General features: G+C 51.8%; 1 protein-coding gene across 1 annotated transcript in view; it reads right to left on the minus strand.

Annotated features, from left to right (window-relative positions):
* Positions 1-24656, minus strand: part of SRCAP (Snf2 related CREBBP activator protein) — a 121696-nt gene that overhangs the window by 40750 nt on the left and 56290 nt on the right. The window contains 11 exon segments of the mRNA XM_084224271.1: positions 3722-3734; positions 5036-5369; positions 7963-8136; positions 8959-9281; positions 11327-11496; positions 15411-15597; positions 18788-18924; positions 20021-20065; positions 20523-20567; positions 20687-20905; positions 21035-21227. Of these exon segments, the coding sequence (XP_084080397.1) occupies positions 3722-3734; positions 5036-5369; positions 7963-8136; positions 8959-9281; positions 11327-11496; positions 15411-15597; positions 18788-18924; positions 20021-20065; positions 20523-20567; positions 20687-20905; positions 21035-21227 (1840 nt within the window).

Genomic DNA, 24656 nt, shown 5'->3' on the forward strand with positions numbered 1-24656 from the left:
TTTTTTTCTCCTGATCTCTCCTATTTTTCCTGCATTTTTCCCCCCATTTTTCTGATTTTTTTCCTATTTTTTTCTTCCATTTTCCCCCCATTTTTTCCCCAAATTTTCCCCATTTATTTTCTCTTGACCTCTCCTATTTTTCCTGCATTTTTTCCCAATTTTTTTCCCAAATTTCCCCAATTCTTCCCCATTTCTTTCTGATTTTTTCCCTATTTTTTACCCATTTTTTCCCATTTTATTCCCATTTTTTACCAATTTTTCCCACAAATTTTCCCCATTTCTCTCTCTTGATCTCTCCCATTTTTCCTGCATTTTTCCAAATTTTCCCCCATTTTTCCCCAATTTTTCCCCAATTTTTCACCCATTTTCCCCCATTTTTTACCAATTTTTTCCAAATTTTCCCCATTTTTTCTCTTGCTCTCTCCTACTTTTCCTGCATTTTTTCACAACTTTCCTGTCATTTTTTCCAATTTTTTCCCTATTTTTCCCAGATTTTCTCCCCCATTTTTCCCCAAATTTTCCCCATTTTTTCTCTTTCCTTCTCCAATTTTTTCTGCATTTTTCCCCAGTTTTTTCCCAATTTTTCCCAATTTTTCCCCAATTTTCCTGACAACAGGTGCTGCCCCAGGTGAACTACATTACCTGGATAGGAAAAGGGGAGGGGTCAGCAGCAATTCCCAAATTTTCCCAAAATTATTCCAAAATTTCCCATTTTTTTCCCCAAATTTCCCCAATTTTCCCCCATTTTTTCTGATTTTTCCCTATTTTTTCCCCATTTTTATTCCCATTTTTCCCATTTTTTACCCAATTTTCGCCCATTTTTTACCAATTTTTCCCCACATTTTTTCCAAATTTTTCCCACTTTTTTCCCCAAATTCCCCCAATTTTTTCTGATTTTTCCCCAATTTTTTCCCCATTTTTTCCCATTTTTTACCCAATTTTCCCCCATTTTTTTACCAATTTTTCCCCAAATTTTTCCAAATTTTTCCCACTTTTTTTCCCCATTTTTTTTCTGATTTTTTTCTGATTTTTCCCTATTTTTTCCCCATTTTTTCTGATTTTTTTCCAATTTTTTCCCCATTTTTTCCCATTTTTTTACCCAATTTTTCCCCAAATTTTTTCCAAATTTTTCCCACTTTTTTCCCCAATTTTTTCTGATTTTTCTGTTTTTTCCCTATTTTTTCCCCATTTTTTCTGATTTTTTTCCAATTTTTTACTCATTTTTCCCCCATTTTTTTACCCAATTTTTCCCCATTTTTTAACCAATTTTTCCCCAAATTCTTTCCAAATTTTCCCCAATTTTTTCCCAAATTTTCCCCCATTGTTTTCTGATTTTTTCCCTATTTTTTCCCCAATTTTTACCCATTTTTACACCCCAATTTTCCCCCCATTTTATTCCAATTTTTCCCCAAATTTCCCCCCCCTTTTTTTTTATCTCTCCTATTTTTCCTGCATTTTTTCCCATTTTTGTCCCAATTTTCCCCAATTTTCCCCCCATTTTTTCTGATTTTTCCCTATTTTTCCCCATTCTTTTCTGATTTTTTCGTATTTTTTTTTCCAATTTCTTCCCCATTTTTCCCTAATTTTTTCCCCATTTTACTCCCATTTTTAACCCATTTTTCCACAAATTTCCCCCATTTATTTCTCTTGACCTCTCCTATTTTTCCTGCATTTTTTCTTAATTTTTTTCCCAAGTTTTCCCCCACTTTTTCCCCCCATTTATTCCCTAATTTTTCTGATTTTTTCCAATTTTTCCCCCAATTTTTTCCCCATTTTTTACTGATTTTCCCCAAAATCCCCCCAAAAAAAAATTCACAAAAAAAACCCACAAAAAATCCCCCCAAACCCCAAAAAATCCCCAAAAAAAACTCCAAAAAAACCAAAAATTCCCAAATTCCTTCCCGACCTCCAAAATTCCCAAAAATCCCCAAAATTTTCTCAAATCCCCAGAATTTCCCCCAGAAGCCCCAAAAATTACACCCAAAAAATTTTCCAAAAAAATCCCCCAAAAAACCCCTAAAAAATCCCCAAAAAATTCCAAAAGCCCCAAAAATTTCAAAATTCTTTCCAAACCTCCTGAAATTGCCCCAAAATCCCCAAAATTTCCCCCAAAATCCCCAAATTTTCCCCCAAATTCCCGAAAGAATTCACAAAAAAAATCCAAAAAATCGCCAAAAAAAATCACCCCAAAAACCCCAAAAAATCCCCAAAAACCCCCAAAAAATCCCTAAAAAAATTCCCAAAAAATCCCGAAAAAAAACAAAATTTCCCAAATTCTTTCCCAACCTCAGGAAATTCCCCAAAATCCCCCAAATTTTCCCAAAATCTCCAAGTTTTCCCCCCAAAAAAACCCCAAAAAATTCACAAAAAATTCCAAAAAAATCGCAAAAAAATCCCAAAAAACCCCCAAAAATCCCTAAAAAAATCCCCCAAAAAATCCCAAAAAAACCCCAAAATCCCCAAAATCCTTTTCCAGACCTCCCAAAATTCCCCCAAAAACCCCCAAAATTTTCCCAAAATCCAAAATTCCCCCCCCCCAAATCCAAAAAAATTCACAAAAAAAATGCCAAAAAATTAAAAAAAAAAAACAAAAAATCCCTAAAAAAACCCCCAAAAAATCCCCAAAAACTTCCCCAAAAATCCCCAAAAAACCCAAAATCCCCAAATCTTTCCACACCTCCCAAAATTCCCCAAAACCCCCAAATTTTCCCAAAATCCCGAAATTTCCCCCCCAAAAAAACCAAAAAATTACCAAAAAAATTCTCAAAAATCCCAAAAAAATCCAAAATTCCCCAAAAATTCCCAATAAACTCCAAAAAAATCCCAAAATACTCAAATTTTTTCCAGACCTCCCAAATTTCCCCCAAAACCCCCAAAATTTTCCCGAAATCCCCAAATTTTCCCCTAAAAATCCCCAAAGAATTCACAAGAAAAATCCCAAAAAATCCAAAATATTCCAAAAAAAACCCCAAAACATCCCCCCAAAAAATTCCCAAAAAATTCCAAAAACCCCAAAATCCCAAATTCTTTCCAGTCCTCCCGAAATTCCTCAAAAATCCCCAAAATTTTCCTAAAATCTCCAAGTTTTCCCCCCCAAAAAACAAAAAATTACCAAAAAACCCCCCAAAAAAATCCCAAAAAAATCCCCTAAATTCCAAAACTCCCAAATTCTTTCCAGACCTCCAGAAATTCCCCCCAAAATCCCCAAAATTCCCCAAAATATTCCCAAAATCCCCAGAAATTCCCCCCCAAAAAACCAAAAAAATCACAAAAAAAATGCCAAGAAATCACAAAAAAATCCCAAAATTCCCAAAACCCCCCCAAAAAATCCAAAAAACCCCCCAAAAAATCCCCAAAAACCCCAAAAATCCCCAAATTCTTTCCAGACCTCCCAAATTTCCCCAAAAACCCAAAATTTTCCCAAAATCCTAAAATTCCCCCCCAAAAAAACCAAAAAAAATCACAAAAAAATGCCAAAAATCACCCCAAAATCGCAAAAAAATTCACAAAAAAATCCAAAAAAACCCCAAAAACTCCCCAAAACAATTCCAAAAAACCCCAAAAAACCCCAAAACTCCCAAATCCTTTCCAGACCTCCCAAATTTCCCTAAAAATCCCCTAAATTTTCCCAAAATCCCCAGAAATTCCTCTCCAAAAAAATCCCAAAAATCGCAAAAAAATCCCAAAAAATCCCCCCAAAATTCCCAAATTTTTTCCAAACCTCCCGAATTTCCCTAAAAGACCCCAAAATTTTGCCAAAATCCCCAGAATTTCCCCTCCAAAAAACCCAAAATATTTCCTAAAAAAATCACCAAAAAACCAAAAAATATTGCAAAAAAATCACAAAAAAAATTGCAAAAAATTCCCAAAAAATCCCAAAAAAAGCCCCAAAACTCCCAAATTCTTTCTCAACCTCCCGAATTTCCCTAAAAATTCCCAAAATTTCCCCAAAATCCCCGGAATTTCCCCCCCAAAAAATTTTTAAAAAAATCCCAAAAAATCGCAAAAAAATTCACAAAAATCCCCAAAAACTCCCCAAAAAATCCCAAAAAAAACCCCCAAAAAATCCTCCAAAAACCCCAAAATTCCCAAATTCTTTCCAGACCTCTCAAAATTCCCAAAAATCCTCAAATTTTTCCCAAAATCCCAAAATTTCCCCCCCAAAAAACCCAAAAAATTACCAAAAAATCACCAAAAAATTGCAAAAAAACTCAGAAAATTCCCCAAAAAACCCAAAAACTCCCCAAAACAATTCCCAAAAAATCCCCAAAAAACCCCAAAATTCCCAAATCCTTTCAAGACCTCCCAAAATCCCCCAAATCCCCAAATTTTGCCAAAATTCCCAAATTTCCCCCCCCAAAACCCCCAAAAATTCACACAAAAAATCCCCAAAAAATAAAAAAAAACGCAAAAAAAATTACAAAAAAATTGCAAAAATTTCCCAAAAAAATCCCAAAAACCCCCCAAAATTCCCATATCTTTCTCAACCTCCCGAAATTCCACAAAATTCCCCAAAATTCCCAAAATTTTCCCAAAATCCCAAAATTTCCCCCCCAAAAAACCAAAAAATTACCAAAAACCCTCAAAAATTGCAAAAAAAATCCCCAAAAAACCAAAAAAAAAATCACCAAAAAATCCCCAAAAAATCCCGAAAAACCCCAAAATCCCCAAATTCTTTCCAGACCTTCCCAAATTCCCCCAAATCCCAAAATTTTCCCAAAATCCCCGGAAATTCCCCCTTCAAAACCCAAAAAAACTCACCAAAAAATCCCCAAAAAATCGCAAAAACCCACAAAAAAAAACCAAAAAAATCCCCCAAAAAATCCCCCAAAAAATCCCGAAAAACCCCAAAATCCCCAAATTTTTTTGTGACCTCCCAAATTTCCCCAAAAACCCCCAAAATTTTCCCAAAATCCCAAAATTTCCCCCCCCAAATAAACCAAAAAGATTCACAAAAAAATGCAAAAAAATTTAAAAAAAACCAAAAAAATCCCTAAAAAAAACCCCAAAAAATCCCCCAAAAATCCCGAAAAACCCCAAAATCCCCAAATTCTTTCCAGACCTCCCGAAATTCCCCAAAAACCCCCAAAATTTTCCCAAAATCCCCGAAAATTCCCCCAAATTTCGAGACTCACGAGCGAGCCCCCGGCCGGGGGGCGGGGCCAGCGCCAGCCCGCGCAGGGGGGGGGCGGGGCCAAGCGTGACTTTGCTGCCCTGCAGCTGCAACGTCAGAGGGGGCGGGGCCGAAGCCGGAGTGGGCGTGGTTACGGCGGCGGGTGGGAGGGGCGACGGTTTGGCTCCGCCCCCCGTGGGGGAGGGGCGGTGCTGGGCGAGGGCGGCGAGCTGGCCCAGGCTGACGACTTCACCTGCTGAGGGAATTTTGGGGGGAAAAAGGGAAATTTTGGGGCTTTTTGGGGTTTAAAATTTGATATCTAGGGTGGGGGAGGGTGGGGGAGGGGCTCCTGAAAAAATCCCGCATAAATTATGCAAACTAGGTGCTAATTAAGGCGATAATTAAGGGATTTACGGAGCAATTTTAGGAAAATTTTGTGAGGGTTTTAGGAGGATTCGGGGAGGATTTGGGGGGAAAAAGGGAAATTTTGGGGCTTTTTGGGGTTTAAAAATTTGATATCAGGGGTGGGGGAGGGTGGGGGAGGAGCTCCTGAAAAAATCCCGCTCAAATTATGCAAATTAGCGGGTAATTAATGCAAAACTAAGAGACTAACAAGAGAAATTCAGGGATTAAGAAAAGACTTTGGCGGTGCTTATGCAAATGAGATGCTAATGATGAGTGCCTAATTGTAAATTAGGTGCTAACAAGCAACGCAATGAGGGGTTTAAAAGGAGTATTTGAGATTATGCAAATCATGTTATAATTTGCATAATTATGCAAAACACATGTTGTTTAGTCACATGGTTGGTTCCTTTCAAAGGTCATTGGCAAGTTATGCAAATTAGATGCTAATGAACACTGCTATGCATGCTAAATGCTAACAAGGGGTGTGGTTGAGCCTATCGAGAAGTTTTAGGAGATCTATACAAATCAGATGCTAATTAGCAGTAAATTATGCAAATCAGATGTTAATGACAAGCATAAGGAAATTCTTACATTATGTTTTGGGAAAAATCATGCAAATGACATGCTAATGAGAGATGGGCGGGTGTGTCTAGAAAGGTTTGGGGGCCATCAAGAATATTTATGAAAATTACATGCAAATGTGCTAAAGAGTCTGGGGATTTTGGGGGTGTATGCAAAACATGCTAATGAGCATGCTGCATGCAATTTGAATCCAAACAATGGGCGTGGTCAAGCTCCAAGGGAGGACCTATGCAAATGATATGCTAATGATGAGCAGTTTTATGCGAATCAGATGTTAGGTATGAGTATGACTACGTTCCTCAATGGACTTTTTTTTAAATTTCATGCAAATGAGATGCAAATGAAGCATTTTGAGGAAATTTTGGGAAATTGTAGGAAACAATTTTTGAAATTGTTTTGGAAATAAGGAATGTGTGCTTATGTAAATGAGATGGAAATAAGATGCAAAAAAGGTTGAGCAGAGAGTTTTGGGGGACGGGCTCGAGGAGGATTTGGAGAAAATTTTGAGGGAATTTAGGGCGATTTTGGGGAAAACTCTTTAAATTACTTCAGGAATTAAGAAATTAGATAGAAACTCATGCAAATGAGATGCAAATTAGATGCAAAAAAGGAAGAAAAGAGTTTGGGGCAGTTGGGTGAGGAGGATTTTGGGGAGATTTTGAAGAAATTTGGGGCGATTTTGGGAAAAACTCTATAATTGCTTCAAGAATTTTAAAATACTATAATGATTGCCATGCAAATGAGATGCAAATGAGATGCAAAAAAGTATGAGAGTTTTGGGGAGGGGTTTGAGGAGGATTCGGGGGAGATTTTGAGGGAATTTTGGGCGATTTTGGGAAAAACTCCTTAAATTGCTCCAGGAATGAGAGAAGATTATAATGACGGCCATGCAAATGACATGCAAATTAGATATAAAACAAGGTTGAAAAGAGAAATGCAGGGGAGGGGTTTGAGGAGGATTTGGAGGAGATTTTGAGGAAATTTGGGGCAATTTTGGGAAAAATTCCCTAAATTACTTCATTAATTAAAAAATTGTATAGAAACTCATGCAAATGAGATGCAAATGAGATGCAAAAAAGGTTGAACAAAGAGTTTTGCGGGAGGGGTTTGAAAAGGATTTGGGGGAGATTTTGAGGGAATTTGGGCCGATTTTGGGAAAAACTCTTAAATTGCTTCAAGAATTGTAAATATTATAATGATGGCCATGCAAATAAGATGCAAATAAGATGCAAAAAAGCATGAGAGGTTTTGGGGAGGGGTTTGAGGAGGATTTGGGGGAGATTTTGAGGAAATTTGGGCCGATTTTGGGAAAAACCTCTTAAATTGCTCCAGGAATGAGGGAAGATAATAGTGACGGCCATGCAAATGACATGCAAATTAGATGCAAAACAAGGTTGAAAAGAGAATTGCAGGGGAGGGGTTTGAGGAGGATTTGGGGGTGATTTTGAGGAAATTTGGGGCAATTTTGGGAAAAATTCCTTCAATTGCTTCAGGAATTAAGAAATTGGATAGAAATTCATGCAAACGAGATGCAAATGAGATGCAAAAAAGGTTTAACAAAGAGTTTGGGGGAAGGGGTTGGAAAAGGATTTGGGGGAGATTTTCAGGAAATTTGGGCCGATTTTGGGAAAAACTTTAAATTGCTTCAAGAATTATAAAATATTATAATGATGGCCGTGCAAATGAGATGCAAATGAGATGCAAATAAGAAAACAGAAGAACAAGAAAAGTTCTGAGAGCATTCCAGACAAATTTCGAGAAATTTTGGGGAAATTTCCAGGAAAACTCTCTCAGGGAGGGGCAAAGCTTGAAAAGAGCGGTCATACAAATGAGATGCAAATGAGGAAGGGGGCGTGGCTTACAGGGCAGCCGGGCCTGCATGTCCGGGGCCAGCAGGAGCCGCTGGGGCAGCGCAAAGGTGGCCACGGGCGGGGGAGGGGCCGGCCCCGCCCCTTTGCCCAAATTGGGTGTGGGCGTGGCCACGGGGGCGGGGCCTCCGGCGGGGGTGGGCGTGGTCAACGAAGCGGCCGGGAGAGCTGGGAGGGGAGGAAAACCACATTAAGCCACGCCCACATCATTTAAATATGCCTAATTAGGCTCCACCCACCCTTTTAAAGGCCTAGTAATTAATAAAATCCTTCTTAATTAAGCCCCGCCCCTTTCTAATTAGGCCCCGCCCCAATTAAACCCCACCCCAATTAAGCTTCAGCCATTAAGCACCCCCCAAGTTAAGCCCCACCCCTAATTAAGGTCCACCCCTAATTAATCCGCACTTAATTAATGCCTCACCCTTAATTAATCCCTACTTAATCAACCCCCACCCCTAATTAATCCTTACTTAGTTAACCCCTTCCCTAATTAAACACCATTTTAATTAAGCTTTTCTCATTAAGCTCCACCCCTAATTAACACTGATTCTTAATTATTCCCTCCAATTAAGCCCCACCCCTTATTAAACCAATCCTAATTAAGCTCTTTCTAATTAACCCTCATTTTTAATTAACTCCTTATCCTAATTAGCCCCACCCCTACTTATCCCCACAACTAATTAATTAATTAACATCACCACTAATCAATCATATCACTAATTAATATCTCCCCCTAATTAACCTCGCTCCCTAATTAAGCCTAACCCAATTAACACCTGCCACTAATTAACACCCACCCCTAATTAATGTGCGGAACCCCATTCCTATTTATGCAAATCAAATTTAATTCTACCAATTAACTTCTGCCCTAATTAACCCCAATTAACCCCACCCCTAATTAACTCCCTCTCAATTAAACCGATTCCTAATGAGTCCTCCTAATTAACCCCACCCCTAATTAGCCCCACCCCATTAAGCCCCGCCCCTCACCATGCGCGGGCCCTCCAGGGGGCGGAGCCAGCAGCGTGGGTGTGGCCCGGGGCGGAGCCAGAGCCAATCCCAGCCCCAGGTTAAGCCCCGCCCCCTGCGTCGTCACCAAGGGGGCGGGACCAGCGCTGGGGGGCGGAGCTTGGGCGTGTCCCAACGTGACGAGAGGCGGAGCCACCAGCAGGGGGGCGGGGTTTGGTGCTGAGAGGGCGGGGCTTGCGGCGACGGGGGCGGGCGCTGGCGAGGCCACGCCCCCGGGGGCGGGGCGAGGGGCGGGGAGCAGCAGCACCGCCCGAGGCTCCGCCTTCGGCACCGGCTGGAGCATCCTGGGAAAAGGGGCGGGGTCAGGACACGCCCACCGGGGACACACCCACAGGTGTGCCCATATATGGGTGGGGACACCTGGGACACGCCCACCGCAGACACGCCCACAGGTGTGGCCAGGTGTGCCCAAAATCCACCTGGAATTTACCCAGGTGTGCCCAAGCCCTGCCCAGGTGTGCCCAGGTGTGCCCAAAGCTCCTCCCAGGTGTGCCCAGGTGTGCCCAGGTGTGCTGAAACCCCCTCCTAAGTACTCCCAGCTGTGCCCAGGTGTGCCCAGGTGTGCCCAGGTACACCCAATCCCCACCCAGGTGTGCCCAGGTGTACCCAGGTGTGCCCAGGTGTGCCCAACCCCCCTCTGAACCATGCCCAGGTGTGCCCAGGTGTGCCCAGGTGTGCCCAGGTGTGCCCAGGTACCCCCAGGTGTGCCCAGCCCCCCTCCCAGGTGTGCCCAGGTGTGCCCAAACCCCCTCCCAGCCGTGCCCAGGTGCCCCCAGGTGTGCCCAGCCCCCCTCCCAGCCATGCCCAGGTGTGCCCAGGCACCCACAGGTGTGCCCAAATCCCTCCCAGCCATGCCCAGGTGTGCCCAGGCCCCCTCCCAGGTGCGCCCAGGTGTGCCCAGGTGTGCCCAAACCCCTCCCAGGTGTGCCCAATTGTGCCCAGGTGTGCCCAGGTGTGCCCAACCCCCCTCCCCGCTGTGCCCAGGTGTGCCCAGGTGCACCCAAACCCCTCCCAGGTGTGCCCAGGTGTGCCCAGGTGTGCCCAACCCCCTTCCCAGCCATGCCCAAGTATGCCCAGGTGTGCCCAACCCCCCTCCCAGCCGTGCCCAGGTACCCACAGGTGTGCCCAGCCCCCCTCCCAGGTGCACCCAGGTACCCACAGGTGTGCCCAGCCCCCCTCCCAGGCGCACCCAGGTGTGCCCAGGTGTGCCCAGGTGTGCCCAAACCCCTCCCAGCCATGCCCAGCCATGCCCAGGTGTGCCCAGTCCCCCTCCCCGCCGTGCCCAGGTGTGCCCAAACCTCTCCCCAGCTGTGCCCAGGTGTGCCCAAACTTCTCCCAGGTGCCCCTAGGTGCGCCCAAACCCCTCTTTGGTGTGCCCAGGCGTGCCCAGGTGTGCCCAACCCCCCTCTGAACCATTCCCAGGTGTGCCCAGGTGTACTGAGGTGTGCCCAGGTACCCACAGGTGTGCCCAGCCCCCCTCCCAGGTGCGCCCAGGTGTGCCCAGGTGTCCCCAACCCCACTCCCAGCCGTGCCCAGGTGTTCCCAAACCCCTCCCAGGTGTGCCCAGATGTGCCCAGGTGTGCCCAAACCCCTCCCCAGCCATGCCCAGCTGTGCCCAGGTGTGCCCAGGTGTATCCAACCCCTCTCCCGGCCGTGCCCAGGTGTGCCCAAACCCCTCCCAACCATGCCCAGGTGTGCCCAAACCCCTCCCAGCCATGCCCAGGTGTGCCCAAACCACTCCCAGGTGTGCCCAGGTGTGCCCAAACCCCTCCCCAGCACTGCCCAGGTGTGCCCAGGTATGCCCAGGTGTGCCCAAACCCCTCCCAGGTGTGCCCAGCTGTGCCCAACCCCCTTCCCAGCCGTGCCCAGCCACGCCCAGGTATGCCCAGGTGTGCCCAACCCCCCTCCCCGCCATACCCAGATGTTCCCAGCTGTGCCCAGGTGTGCCCAAACCCCTCCCAGGTGTGCCCAGGTGTGCCCAACCCCCTTCCCGCCATGCCTAAGTGTGCCCAGGTGAACCCAAACCCCTCCCAGCCGTGCCCAGGTGTGCCCAGGTGTGCCCAAGTGTGTCCAGGTGTGTCCAACCCCCCTCCCTGCCATGCCCAGCCATGCCCAGGTGTGCCCCAACCTCTCCCAGGTGTACCCAACCCCCTTCCCAGCCGTGCCCAGGTGTGCCAAGCCCCCCTCCCAGGTGTGCCCAGCCCCCCTCCCCGCCATGCCCAGGTGTGCCCAGCTGTGCCCAGGTGTGCCCAGGTGAACCCAAACCCCTCCAAGGTGTGCCCAGCCCCCCTCCCCGCCGTGCCCAGGTGTGCCCAGGTGCGCCCCTCACCTGTTGACCTTCATGCGGACGGGTTTGGGCCGCGGGGGCGGGTCGGGGGCGGCGGCCACGTCCTCCAGCAGGCGCCGCGTGACGCGGAAGCGCGGCAGGAACCAATCGGCTGCGTAGCGCGACAGGTGAGACTCCAGCGCCACCAGCTCGAACGGGGACAGGTCCACCTGCTGGGGACACACCTGGGGGTCACCTGGGTGGTACCTGAGTGACACCTGAGTGACACCTGAGACACCTGAGTGACATCTGAATGATACCTGATACACCTGTGTGACGCCTGAGTGACACCTGAGTGATACTTGACACATCTGAGTGACACCTGAGTGGCACCTGATGCACCTGAATGACACCTGAGTGACACCGGGTCACCTGTGCCCACCCCCAGGGACAGGTGAGACTCCAGCGCCACCAGCTCGAACGGGGACAGGTCCACCTGCTGGGGACACACCTGGGGGTCACCTGGGGGGCACCTGAGTGACCTCATATACACCTGAGTGACACCTGAGTGAGCTCTGATACACCTGAGTGACCTCAAATACACCTGAGTGACACCTGAGAGACATGTGACACACCTGAGTGACACCTGAGTGACACCTGAGTGAGCTCTGATACACCTGAGTGACCCCAAATACACCTGAGTGACACCTGAGTGATACCGGATGGACACCTGAGTGAGGTGTGACCCACCTGAGTGACACCTCAGTAACCTCTGGTACACCTGAGTGACACCTGAGTGACACCTAAGAAACACCTGATACACCTGAGTGACGCCTGATACACCTGAGTGACACCTGAGTGACACCTGAATGACACCTGATACACCTGGGGGTCACCTGAGTGACACCTGAGTGACACCGGAGAGACACCTGATACACCTGACTGACACCTGAGTGACACCTGAGTGACACCTGATACACCTGAGTGAGCTGTGATACACCTGACACACCTGAGTGACACCTGATACACCTCGGGGTCACCTGAGTGACACCTGAGTGACACCTGAGTGACACCTGAGTGACACCTGTGCCCACTCCCAAGACAGGTGAGACTCCAGCGCCACCAGCTCGAACGGGGACAGGTCCACCTGCTGGGGACACACCTGGGGGTCACCTGGGTGGCACCTGAGTGACCTCAGATAGACCTGAGTGACACCTGATACACCTGAGTGACACCTGAGTGACTGGAGTGGCACCTGAGAGACACCTGATACACCTGAGTGACACCTGAGTGGCACCTGACAGACACCTGATACACCTGAGTGACATCTGAGTGACACCCGAGTGACACCTGACACACCTGAGTGGCACCTGAGTGACACCTGAGTGACACCTGAGTGACACCTGAGTGAGCTGGGATACACCTGAGTGACACCTGACACACCTGAGTGACACCTGAGTGACACCTGAGTTACCTATGATACACCTGAGTGACACCTCAGTAACCTGAGACAGCTGAGTGAGCTGTGATACACCTGAGTGATGCCTGAGAAACACCTGAGTGACACCTGAAACACCTGAGTGACACCTGACACACCTGAGTGACACCTGAGTGACACCTGAGTGACACCTGACACACCTGACACCTGAGTGACACCTGACACACCTGAGTGACACCTGAGTGACAGCTGACACACCTGAGTGACACCTGAGTGACACCTGAGTGACACCTGACACACCTGAGTGACACCTGAGGGACGCTCATCTCCAAACCTCTCCAGGTGTCTCCATGCACCTGTTTGAGACCCAAATCCCCTCTGAACCCCTCCAAACCCCTCCCACCTGTGCCCAGGTGTGTCTCACCTGTATCCCAGCCATCCCCAGGTGTGTCTCACCTGTCTCAGGTGTGTCTCACCCATCCCCGGGTGTGTCTCACCTGTCTCAGGTGTGTCTCACCCATCCCCAGGTGTGTCTCACCTGTCTCAGGTGTGTCTCACCTGCCCCAGGTGTGTTTCACCTGTATCCCACCCATCCCCAGCTGTGTCTCACCTGTCTCAGGTGTGTCTCACCCATCCCCGGGTGTGTCTCACCTGTATCCCACCCATCCCCAGCTGTGTCTCACCTGTCTCAGGTGTGTCTCACCTGCCCCAGGTGTCTCACCTGTATCCCACCCATCCCCAGCTGTGTCCCACCTGTCTCAGGTGTGTCTCACCTGCCCCAGGTGTGTCTCACCTGTATCCCATCCATCGCCAGGTGTGTCTCGCCCCTCCCCAGGTGTGTCTCACCTGCCCCAGGTGTGTCTCACCTGCCCCAGGTGTCTCACCTGTATCCCACCCATCCCCAGCTGTGTCTCGCTCCTCCCCAGGTGTGTCTCACTTGTCCCAGGTGTATGTCTCACCTGGAAGGGGCGTGTCTCACCTGGAAGGGGCGTGTCCCACCTGTCCCAAGTGTGTGTGTCTCACCTGTCCCAGCTCTACCTCACCTGTCTCAGGTGTATCTCACCTGTGTCTCACTTGTCCCAGGTATGTGTGTCTCACCTGTTCCAGGTTGGTGTGTCTCACCTGGCAGGGGCGTATCCCACCTGCAAGGGGCGTGTCTCACCTGGCAGGGGCGTGTCTCACCTGTCCCAAGTGTGTGTCTCTCACCTGTCTAAGCTCTATCTCACCTGCCTCAGGTGTATCCTACCTATGTGTCACCTGTCCCAAGTGCTTGTGTCTCACCTGGCACGGGTATGTTCCACCTGTGAGGGGCGTGTCTCACCTGGCACAGGCGTGTCTCACCTGGCAGGTGCGCGTCTCACCTGTCTCAGGTGTGGCTCACCTGTGTCTCACTTGGCAGGTGCGCATCTCACCTGTCTCAAGTGTGGCTCACTTGTATCTCACCTGGCAGGGGCGTGTCCCACCTGCGAGGGGCGTGTCTCACCTGTGTCCCACCTGTTAGGGGCACGTCTAACCTGGCAGGGGTGTGGCTCACCTGTGTCCCACCTGGCAGGGGCGTGTCTCACCTGGCAGGAGTGTGGCTCCAGGGTGCGCAGCACAAGGGCGGGGGTGCCGAGGCTGAGCCCAGGTGTGTCTCACCTGCGCCAGGTGTGTCTCACCTGTATCCCACCCCTCCCCAGCTCTATCTCACCTGTCCCAGTTCTATCTCACCTATCTCAGGTGTATCTCACCTATGTCTCACCTGTCCCAGGTGCGTGTCTCACCTGCAAGGGGTGTGTCTCACGTGGCAGGAGCGTGTCTCACCTGGTAGGGATGTGTCTCACCTGTCCCACCTCTATCTCACCTGTCTAAGGTGTATCCCCCCTGTGTCTCACCTGTCAGGGGCGTGTCTCACCTGTCAGGGGCGTGTCTCACCTGGAAAGGGCATGTCCCACCTGGCAGGGGTGTGTCCCACCTGCAAGGTGCATGTCTCACCTGGAAGGGGCGTGTCTCACCTGGCAGGGGTGTGTCCCACCTCGCAGGGGCATGTCCTACCTGGCAGGGGCGTGTCCCACCTGGCAGGGGTGTGTCTCACCTGTCAGGGGCATGTCTCACCTGCCAGGAGCGTGTCTCACCTGTCACAGGCGTGTCTCACCTGCAAGAGGTGTGTCTCACCTGGCAGGGGCGTGTCCCACCTGCCAGGGGTGTGTCTCACCTGCTCCTGGTGTACCTCACCTGTGTCCCACCTGCCGGGGGCGTGTCTCACCTGGAAGGGGTGTGGCTAGCCCAGAAGTAGTGTGTCTCACCTGTGAGGGGCGTGTCCCACCTGGAGGGAGCATGCCTCACTTGGAAGGGGTGTGGCTCACCTGTGTCCCACCTGTCAGGGGCGTGTCTCACCTACAAGGAGCGTGTCTCACCTGGCAGGGGTGTGGCTCACCAATCCTCAGGTGTCTCTCACCTGTGCCTCACCTGTCCCAGGTGTGTGTCTCACCTGTGCCTCACCTGTCCCAGGTGTGTGTCTCACCTGTGCCTCACCTGTCCCAGGTGTGTGTCTCACCTGTCCTGGGTGTGGCTCACCTGTGCCTCACCCGACAGGGGTGTGTCTCACCTGTGTCCCACCTGCGAGGGGCGTGTCTCACCTGCCAGGGGCGTGTCTCACCTGGAAGGGGTGTGTCTCACCTGGCAGGGGCGTGTCTCACCTGTGTCCCACCTGTAAGGGGCGTGTCTCACCTGGAAGGGGTGTGGCTCCAGGGCGCGCAGCACCAGGGCGGGGGTGCCGAGGCAGAGGCCGGGCGTGACCAGCGGTGACGTCACGGGGCGTGGCTCGAACAGGTCGGGGTGGTTGCACACCTTGCGCAGCTGCATCAGCACGTTGATGACGCTCATGAAGTGTCCGCTGGCCAGGGTGGCCTTGGTGCTGCGGGAGGGACACCTGGGCTCACCTGGGCGCACCTGGGCACACCTGACATCACCTGAGCACACCTAGGGGACCCCTGAGATCACCTGGGGTCACCTGGGCGCACCTGAGATCACCTGAGTGCCCGCTGGCCAGGGTGGCCTTGGTGCTGCGGGAGGGACACCTGGGGTCACCTGGGGGCACCTGAGCACACCTGGGGGTCACCTGAGATCACCTGAGACCATCTGAGATCATCCAGAGTTCACCTGAGATCACCTGGGGGTCACCTGAGATCACCTGGATGCACCTGGGGTCACCTGAGCTCATCTGAGATCATCTAAGATTCACCTAGGGTCACCTGAGGGGCACCTGAGATCACCTGAGACCATCTAAGGACACCTGGGGGTCACCTCGGCACACCTGAGATCACTTGAGCTCATCTGAGATCATCTAGGGTTCACCTGAGATCACCTGAAATCATCTAGGGTTCACCTGAGCTCACCTTGGAGCACCTGGGCACACCTGAGGGGCACCTAAGATCACCTGGAGGCAGCTGAGATCACCTGGGGGGCACCTGGGGACACCTGAGATCACCTGAGATCACCTGGGGTCACCTGAGTGCCCGCTGGCCAGCGTGGCCTTGGTGCTGCGGGAGGAACACCTGGGTCACCTGGGCGCACCTGGGCACACCTGGGCACACCTGAGATCACCTCAGGGCACCTGGGTGCACCTGGGCACACCTGGGGGACACCTGAGATCACCTGGGGTCACCTGGGTCCCCGTTGGCCAGGGTGGCCTTGGTGCTGCGGGAGGGACACCTGAGTCACCTGGGGGGCACCTGGGCACACCTGAGATTACCTGGGGGGCACCTGGGGTCACCTGGGGGGCACCTGGGGGCACCTGAGATCACCTGGGGTCACCTGAGTGCCCGCTGGCCAGCGTGGCCTTGGTGCTGCAGGAGGGACACCTGAGTCACCTGGTCGCACCTGGGCACACCTGGGGGTCACCTGAGATCACCTCAAATCATCTAAGGTTCACCTGAGATCACCTTGGGGCACCTGGGCTCACCTGGAGGGCACCTGGGATCACCTGAGATCACCTGAGCTCACCTCAGATCATCTAGGGGTCACCTGACCTCACCTAGGGGCACCTGGGGGACACCTGGGATCACCTGGGGACACCTGAGTGCCCGCTGGCCAGCGTGGCCTTGGTGCTGCGGGAGGGACACCTGGGGGTCACCTGGGCGCACCTGGGCACACCTGAGATCACCTGGGGGTGCTTGAGATCACCTGGGGGTTATCTAGGGACCACCTGAGATCACCTTGGGGCACCTGAGCGCACCTGAGGGGCACCTGGGGTCACCTGAGATCACCTGAGCTCACCTCAGATCATTTAGGGGTCACCTGACCTCACCTAGGGGCACCTGGGGGACACCTGAGATCACCTGAGATCACCTGAGTGCCCGCTGGCCAGGGTGGCCTTGGTGCTGCGGGAGGGACACCTGGGGGTCACCTGGGCACACCTGGGCGCACCTGGGCACACCTCAGAGCACCTGGGCACACCTGGGCACACCTGGGGTCACCTGGGGTCACCTGAGTGCCCGCTGGCCAGGGTGGCCTTGGTGCTGCGGGAGGGACACCTGGGGTCACCTGGGGGGCACCTGGGCACACCTGAAATCACCTCAGGGCACCTGGGGGGCATCTGGGCACACCTGGGGGCACCTGGGGGGCTTCTAAAACCACCTGGGATCACCTGGGGGCACCTGAGACCACCTGGGGGCATCTGAGATCACCTGAGATCACCTCAGGGCACCTGGGGGTCACCTGGGGGCACCTGAGATCACCTGAGATCACCTGAGATCACCTGGGGGCACCTGAGATCACCTGGGGTCACCTGAGTGCCCGCTGGCCAGGGTGGCCTTGGTGCTGCGGGAGGGACACCTGGGCGCACCTGGGCACACCTGGGCACACCTGGGGTCACCTGACCTCACCTGGGAGTTATCTAGGGACCACCTGAGATCACCTTGGGGCACCTGGGCACACCTGAGGGGCACCTGGGATCACCTGAGATCACCTGAGATCACCTGAGTGCCCGCTGGCCAGGGTGGCCTTGGTGCTGCGGGAGGGACACCTGGGGTCATCTGGGGGGCACCTGGGCACACCTGAGATCACTTGAGCTCACCTGAGCTCACCTGGGCTCACCTGGGCACACCTGAGCTCACCTGAGCTCACCTGAGGGTTGAGAGAAAAAATTTTGGGGGAATTCTGGAGAAATTTGGGAAAAAATTTGGGAATTTCACGGAATTGGAGAAAAAATCTGGGGCATTTTTTGGAGTCCCAGGTGAGTCTGGGGATGCCCAGGTGTGCCCAGGTGTGCCCAGGTGTGCCACCCTCACCTGGCCTGGCCCATGACGTCATCAGAGACGCCGAAAAGACAAATTTTGGGTGGATTTGGGGTGGATTTGTGCAGAATTCTGTGGGAATTTTGGGACTTTTCGGCTCCCAGGTGTGCCCAGGTGTGCCCAGGTGTGCCCAGGTGTGCCACCCTCACCTGGCTTGGCCCGTGACATCATCAAAGACCCCAAAAAGGCAAATTTTAGCTAAATTTCACCACAATTTGATGAAATTTAGGTAAAATTACGTGGGAATTTCGGGATTTTTCGGCTCCCAGGTGTGCCCAGGTGTGCCCAGGTGTGCCCAGGTGTGCCCCCCTCACCTGGCTTGGCCCATGACGTCATCAAAGACCTTGAACAGCTGAATTTTGGGTGGATTTGGGCACAATTTCATTAAATTTCAGTAGAATTTCGTGAGAATTTCAGGAATTTTCAGCTCCCAGGTGTGCCCAGGTGTGCTCAGGTGTGCCCAGGTGTGCCCAGGTGTGCCCATCTCACCTGGCTTGGCCCATGACGTCATCAGAGACCCCAAAAAGGCAAATTTTGGGTGGGTTTTAGGTGGATTTGGGTACAATTCCATGGGAATTTCGTAGGAAATTCAGAATTTTTTGCCTCCCAGGTGTGCCCAGGTGTGCCCAGGTGTGCCCAGGTGTGCCACCCTCACCTGGCCTGGCCCATGACATCATCATAGAGGAACCTCAGAAGCCCAGACACGTAAATTTGGGCACAATTTGATGAAATTTAGGTAAAATTTCGTGGGAATTTCAGGGTTTTTTGGCTCCCAGGTGTGCCCAGGTGTGCCCAGGTGTGCCACCTCACCTGGCCTGGCCCATGAAGTCGTCGTAGAGGAACCTCTGGCGCTTGGAGAGGCGGCACCTGAGCACGTGCTCGTACTTCTTGGGCATCTGCTTCTCCACGTCCACCTTGAGCCGGCGCAGCAGGAACGGCCGCAGCACCTGGGGGGGAGGGGACACACCTGGTCAGGTGAGGCACGGGGGGGACCTGGGACACAGGTGTATCCCAGATGTATCCCAAGTGTGAACAGGTGTGCCCCAGGTGTGCCCAGGTGTGTCCCAGGTGTGCCCAGGTGTGTCCCAGGTGTGCCCAGGTGTGCCCAGGTGTGTCCCAGGTCTATCCCAGGTGTATCCCAGGTGTCCACAGGTGTGTCTCTGTGTGTCTGTGTGTCCCAGGTGTGTCCCAGGTGTGTCCCAGGTGTGCCCAGGTGTGTCCCAGGTGTGTCCCAGGTGTGCCCAGGTGTGTCCCAGGTGTGCCCAGGTGTGCCCAGGTGTGTCCCAGGTCTATCCCAGGTGTATCCCAGGTGTCCACAGGTGTGTCTCTGTGTGTCTGTGTGTCCCAGGTGTGTCCCAGGTGTGAACAAGTGGGACCAGGTGTGTCTCTGTGTGTCCCAGGTGTACCCAGGTGTGTCCCAGGTGTGCCCAGGTGCGTCTATGTGTGGCCGCAGCACCTGCGGGGGAGGGGACGCACCTGGTCAGGTGGGGCACGGGGGGGACCTGGGGGGACGCAGGTGTGCCCCAGGTGTGTCCAAGGTGTGTCTGTGTGTGCACAGGTGTGTCCCAGGTGTGCCCAGGTGTGTCCCAAGTGGGCCTGAGTGTGTCCCAGGTGTGTCCCAAGTGTGCCCCAGATGTGTCTCAGGTGTGTCTGTGCATCCCAAGTGTGCCCCAGGTGTGTCTGTGTGTGGCTCAGGTGTGCACAGGTGTGTCCCAGGTGTACCCAGGTATGCCCAGGTGTCCCAGGTGTGTCACAGGTGTGTCTGTGCGAGTTCCAGATGTGTCTCAGGTGTGTCTGTGTGTCCCAGGTGTGTCCCAGCTGTGTACAGGTGTGTCCCAGGTGTGCCCAGGTGTGTCCCAGCTGTGCACAGGTGTGCCCCAGGTGTGTCTCAGGTGTCTGTGTGTCCCAGGTGTGCACAGGTGGGTCCCAGATGTGCCCCAAGTGTGACACAGGTGTGACCCAGGTGTGTGCATCCATCCCCAGGTGTATCCCAGGTGTGGCCAGGTGTGTGTACCTGTCCCCAGGTGTGCCCAGGTGCGTTACCTTGTGCAATCTCTTGACCAGGCTCTCGTTGTACTCCTGGCTGCCCTCGATCATGCCCGTCAGGTGTAACCCCGTGTAACCCAGGTGTATATATCCATACCCAGGTGTGCCCAGGTGTGCCCAGGTGTATGTACCTGTCCCCAGGTGTGCCCAGGTGTGTTACCTTGTGCAATCTTTTCACCAAGCTCTCGTTGTACTCCTGGCTGCCCTCGATCATGCCGGTCAGGTGTGACACAGGTGTATCCCATGTGTATGTATCCATATTCAGGTGTATCCCAGGTGTGTGTACCTGTGCCCAGGTGTGTGTACCTGTGCCCAGGTGTGTGTACCTGGGCCCAGGTGCGTTACCTTGTGCAACCTCTTGACCAAACTCTCGTTGTACTCCTGGCTGCCCTCGATCATGCCCGTCAGGTGTGACCCAGTATAACCCAGATGTATATATTGATCCCCAGGTGTATCCCAGGTGTGCCCAGGTGTGCGTACCTGTCCCCAGGTGCGTTACCTTGTGCAGCCTCTTCACCAGGCTCTTGTTGTACTCCTGGCTGCCCTCGATCATGCCGGTCAGGTGTGACCCATGTTTATGTATCCATACTCAGGTGTATCCCAAGTGTGCCCAGGTGTATGTACCTGTCCCCAGGTGTCCCCAGGTGTGCCCAGGTGCGTTACCTTGTGCAATCTCTTCACCAGGCTCTCGTCGTACTCCTGGCTGCCCTCGATCATGTCCGTCAGGTGTGACACTGGTGTATGTATTGATCCCCAGGTGTATCCCAGTGTATCCCAGGTGTGCCCAGGTGTGTGTACCTGTCCACAGGTGTGCCCAGGTGTGCCCAGGTGTGTTACCTTGTGCAATCTCTTGACCAGGCTCTCGTTGTACTCCTGGCTGCCCTCGATCATGCCGGTCAGGTGTGACACAGGTGTGTGTATCCATCCCCAGGTATATCCCACTGTAACCCAGTGTATCCCATGTGTGTGTATCCATCCCCAGGTGTGTGTACCTGTCCCCAGGTGCGTTACCTTGTGCAATCTCTTGACCAGGCTCTCGTTGTACTCCTGGCTGCCCTCGATCATGCCGGTCAGGGGGTTGTGGAACCACTCGCGGAACTCGCGGTGGGACTGGAACACGCTGGGCATCAGGAAGTGCATCAGGGACCAGAGCTCCATCAGCGAGTTCTGCAGCGGCGTACCTGTCAGCAGCAGCCGCCGCTGGCTACAGGTGAGACAGGTGAGACTCAGGTGAGACAGGTGAGACAGGTACGGACAGGTACAGACACCCTCAGACAAGTACAGACAGGTACAGACTCATACAGACAAGTATGGATGTGTATGGGTAAGTACGAACAGGTGAGACAGGTGAGACACAGGTGAGACAGGTGAGACAGGTACAGACACATACAAACAGGTATGGACAAGTACAGACAAGTATGGACAGGTACAAACAGGTATAGACAGGTACGGACAGATATGGACAAGTACGGACAGGCACGGACAGATACAGACAAGTATGGATGTGTACAGACAGGTACGGACAGGTACAGACAAGTACGGACAGGTACAGACAAATATGGACAGATATGGACAGGTACAGACAGATATAGACAGGTATGGACAAGTACAGACAAGTATGGACAGGTATGGACAGGTACAGACAGGTATGGACAGGTGCATCAGGGACCAGAGCTCCATCAGCGAGTTCTGCAGCGGCGTACCTGTCAGCAGCAGCCGCCGCTGGCTGAAGGTGAGACAGGTGAGACAGGTGAGACAGGTGAGACAGGTGAGACAGGTACAGACAGGTACAGACACATACAGACAGGTATGGACAGGTGCATCAGGGACCAGAGCTCCATCAGCCAGTTCTGCAGCGGCGTACCTGTCAGCAGCAGCCGCCGCTGGCTGCAGGTGAGACAGGTGAGACTCAGGTGAGACAGGTGAGACAGGTACAGACACACACAGACAGGTACAGACAGGTACAGACAGGTATGGATATGTATGGATAAGTACGGACAGGTGAGACAAAGGTGAGACACAGGTGAGACAGGTACAGACACATACAGACAGGTATGGACAGGTATGGACAGGTGCATCAGGGACCAGAGCTCCATCAGCGAGTTCTGCAGCGGCGTACCTGTCAGCAGCAGCCGCCGCTGGCTACAGGTGAGACAGGTGAGACTCAGGTGAGACAGGTGAGACTCAGGTGAGACAGGTGAGACAGCTACAGACACATACAGACACACACATACAGCCAGGTATGGACAGGTGCATCAGGGACCAGAGCTCCATCAGCGAGTTCTGCAGCGGCGTACCTGTCAGCAGCAGCCGCCGCTGGCTGCAGGTGAGACAGGTGAGACTCAGGTGAGACAGGTGAGACAGGTACAGACACATACAGACACATACAGACAGGTACAAACAGGTATGGATGTGTACAGACAGGTATGGACAGGTACAGACAGGTATGGACAGGTACAGACAGGTATGGACAGGTGCATCAGGGACCAGAGCTCCATCAGCGAGTTCTGCAGCGGCGTACCTGTCAGCAGCAGCCGCCGCTGGCTGCAGGTGAGACAGGTGAGACTCAGGTGAGACAGGTGAGACACAGGTGAGACAGGTGAGACAGGTATGGATGTATACAGGCAGGTACAGACACGTAGAGACACACACAGACAGGTATGGATGTGTAGGGATAAGTACGGACAGGTGAGACAGGTGAGACACAGGTGAGACAGAGGTGAGACAGATACAGACACATACAGACAGGTATGGACAAGTACAAACAGGTATGGACAGGTACAGACAAGTATAGAGAAGTGTGGACAGGTACAAACAGGTACAGACAGGTATGGACAGGTACAGACAGGTATAGAGAAGTACGGACAGGTACGGACAGGTACAGACAGGTATGGACAGGTGAGACTCAGGTAAGACATATGACACAGGTACAGACAGGTATGGACAGGTACAGACAGGTGCATCAGGGACCAGAGCTCCATCAGCGAGTTCTGCAGCGGCGTACCTGTCAGCAGCAGCCGCCGCTGGCTGAAGGTGAGACAGGTGAGACTCAGGTGAGACAGGTGAAACAGGTACAGACAAGTACAGACACCCTCAGACACATACAGACAGGTACAGACTCATACAGACAGGTATAGATGTGTATGGATAAGTACGGACAGGTGAGACAGGTGAGACACAGGTGAGACACAGGTGAGACAGATACGGACAAACATGTATCGACAGGTATGGACAGGTATGGACATGTAAAACTCAGGTGAGACAGGTACAGACACATACACACAGGTATGGACAGGTACAGACAAGTATGGATGTGTACAGACAGGTATGGACAGGTATGGACAGGTGCATCAGGGACCAGAGCTCCATCAGCGAGTTCTGCAGCGGTGTACCTGTCAGCAGCAGCCGCCGCTGGCTACAGGTGAGACAGGTGAGACTCAGGTGAGACAGGTGAGACACAGGTGAGACACATACAGACACATACAGACAGGTATGGACAGATACAGACAGGTATGGACAGGTACAGACAGGTATGGACAGGTACAGACAGGTATTGACAGGTATGGACAGGTATAGACAGGTATGGATGTGTACAGACAGGTATGGACAGGTATGGACACGTATAGACAGGTATGGACAGGTATGGACAAGTACAGATAGATATGGACAGGTATAGACAGGTACAGACAGGTATGGACAGGTATGGACAGGTACAGACAGGTATGGACAGGTATGGACAGGTACAGACAGGTATGGACAAGTACTGACAGGTAAGGACAAGTACAGACAGGTATGGACAGATATGGACAGGTACGGACAGGTATGGACAAGTACAGACAGGTACAGACAGGTATGGACAGGTACGGACAGGTATGGACAAGTACAGACAGGTACAGACAGGTATGGACAGGTACAGACAGTTATGGACAGGTATGGACAGGTGCATCAGGGACCAGAGCTCCATCAGCGAGTTCTGCAGCGGCGTACCTGTCAGCAGCAGCCGCCGCTGGCTGCAGGTGAGACAGGTGAGACAGGTGAGACAGGTGAGACACAGGTGAGACAGGTACAGACACATACACACACATACAGACAGGTATGGACAGGTACAGACTCATACAGACAGGTATGTTTGTGTATGGATAAGTACGGACAGGTGAGACAGGTGAGACACAGGTGAGACAGGTACAGACACATACAGACAGGTATGGACAGGTACAGACAGATATGGATATGTACAGACAGGTACAGACAGGTATGGACAGGTACGGACAGGTATGGATGTGTACAGACAGGTATGGACAGGTATGGACAGGTACACACAGGTATGGATGTGTACAGACAGGTATGAACAGGTATGGACAGGTATGGGCAGGTACAGACAGGTACAGACAAGTACGGACAGGTACAGACAGGTATGGATGTGTACAGACAGGTATGGACAGGTACAGATAAGTATAGACAGGTACAGACAGGTATGGATGAGTACAGACAGGTATGGACAGGTACAGACAAGCAGGAACAGGTACAGACAGGTATGGACAGGTATGGACAGGTACAGACAGGTATGGACAAGTACAGACAAGTATGGACAGGTGCATCAGGGACCAGAGCTCCATCAGCGAGTTCTGCAGCG

This window comes from Fringilla coelebs (assembly GCF_963513975.1).
Source record: "Fringilla coelebs genome assembly, chromosome: 35".
NCBI classification, from domain to species: domain Eukaryota; kingdom Metazoa; phylum Chordata; class Aves; order Passeriformes; family Fringillidae; genus Fringilla; species Fringilla coelebs.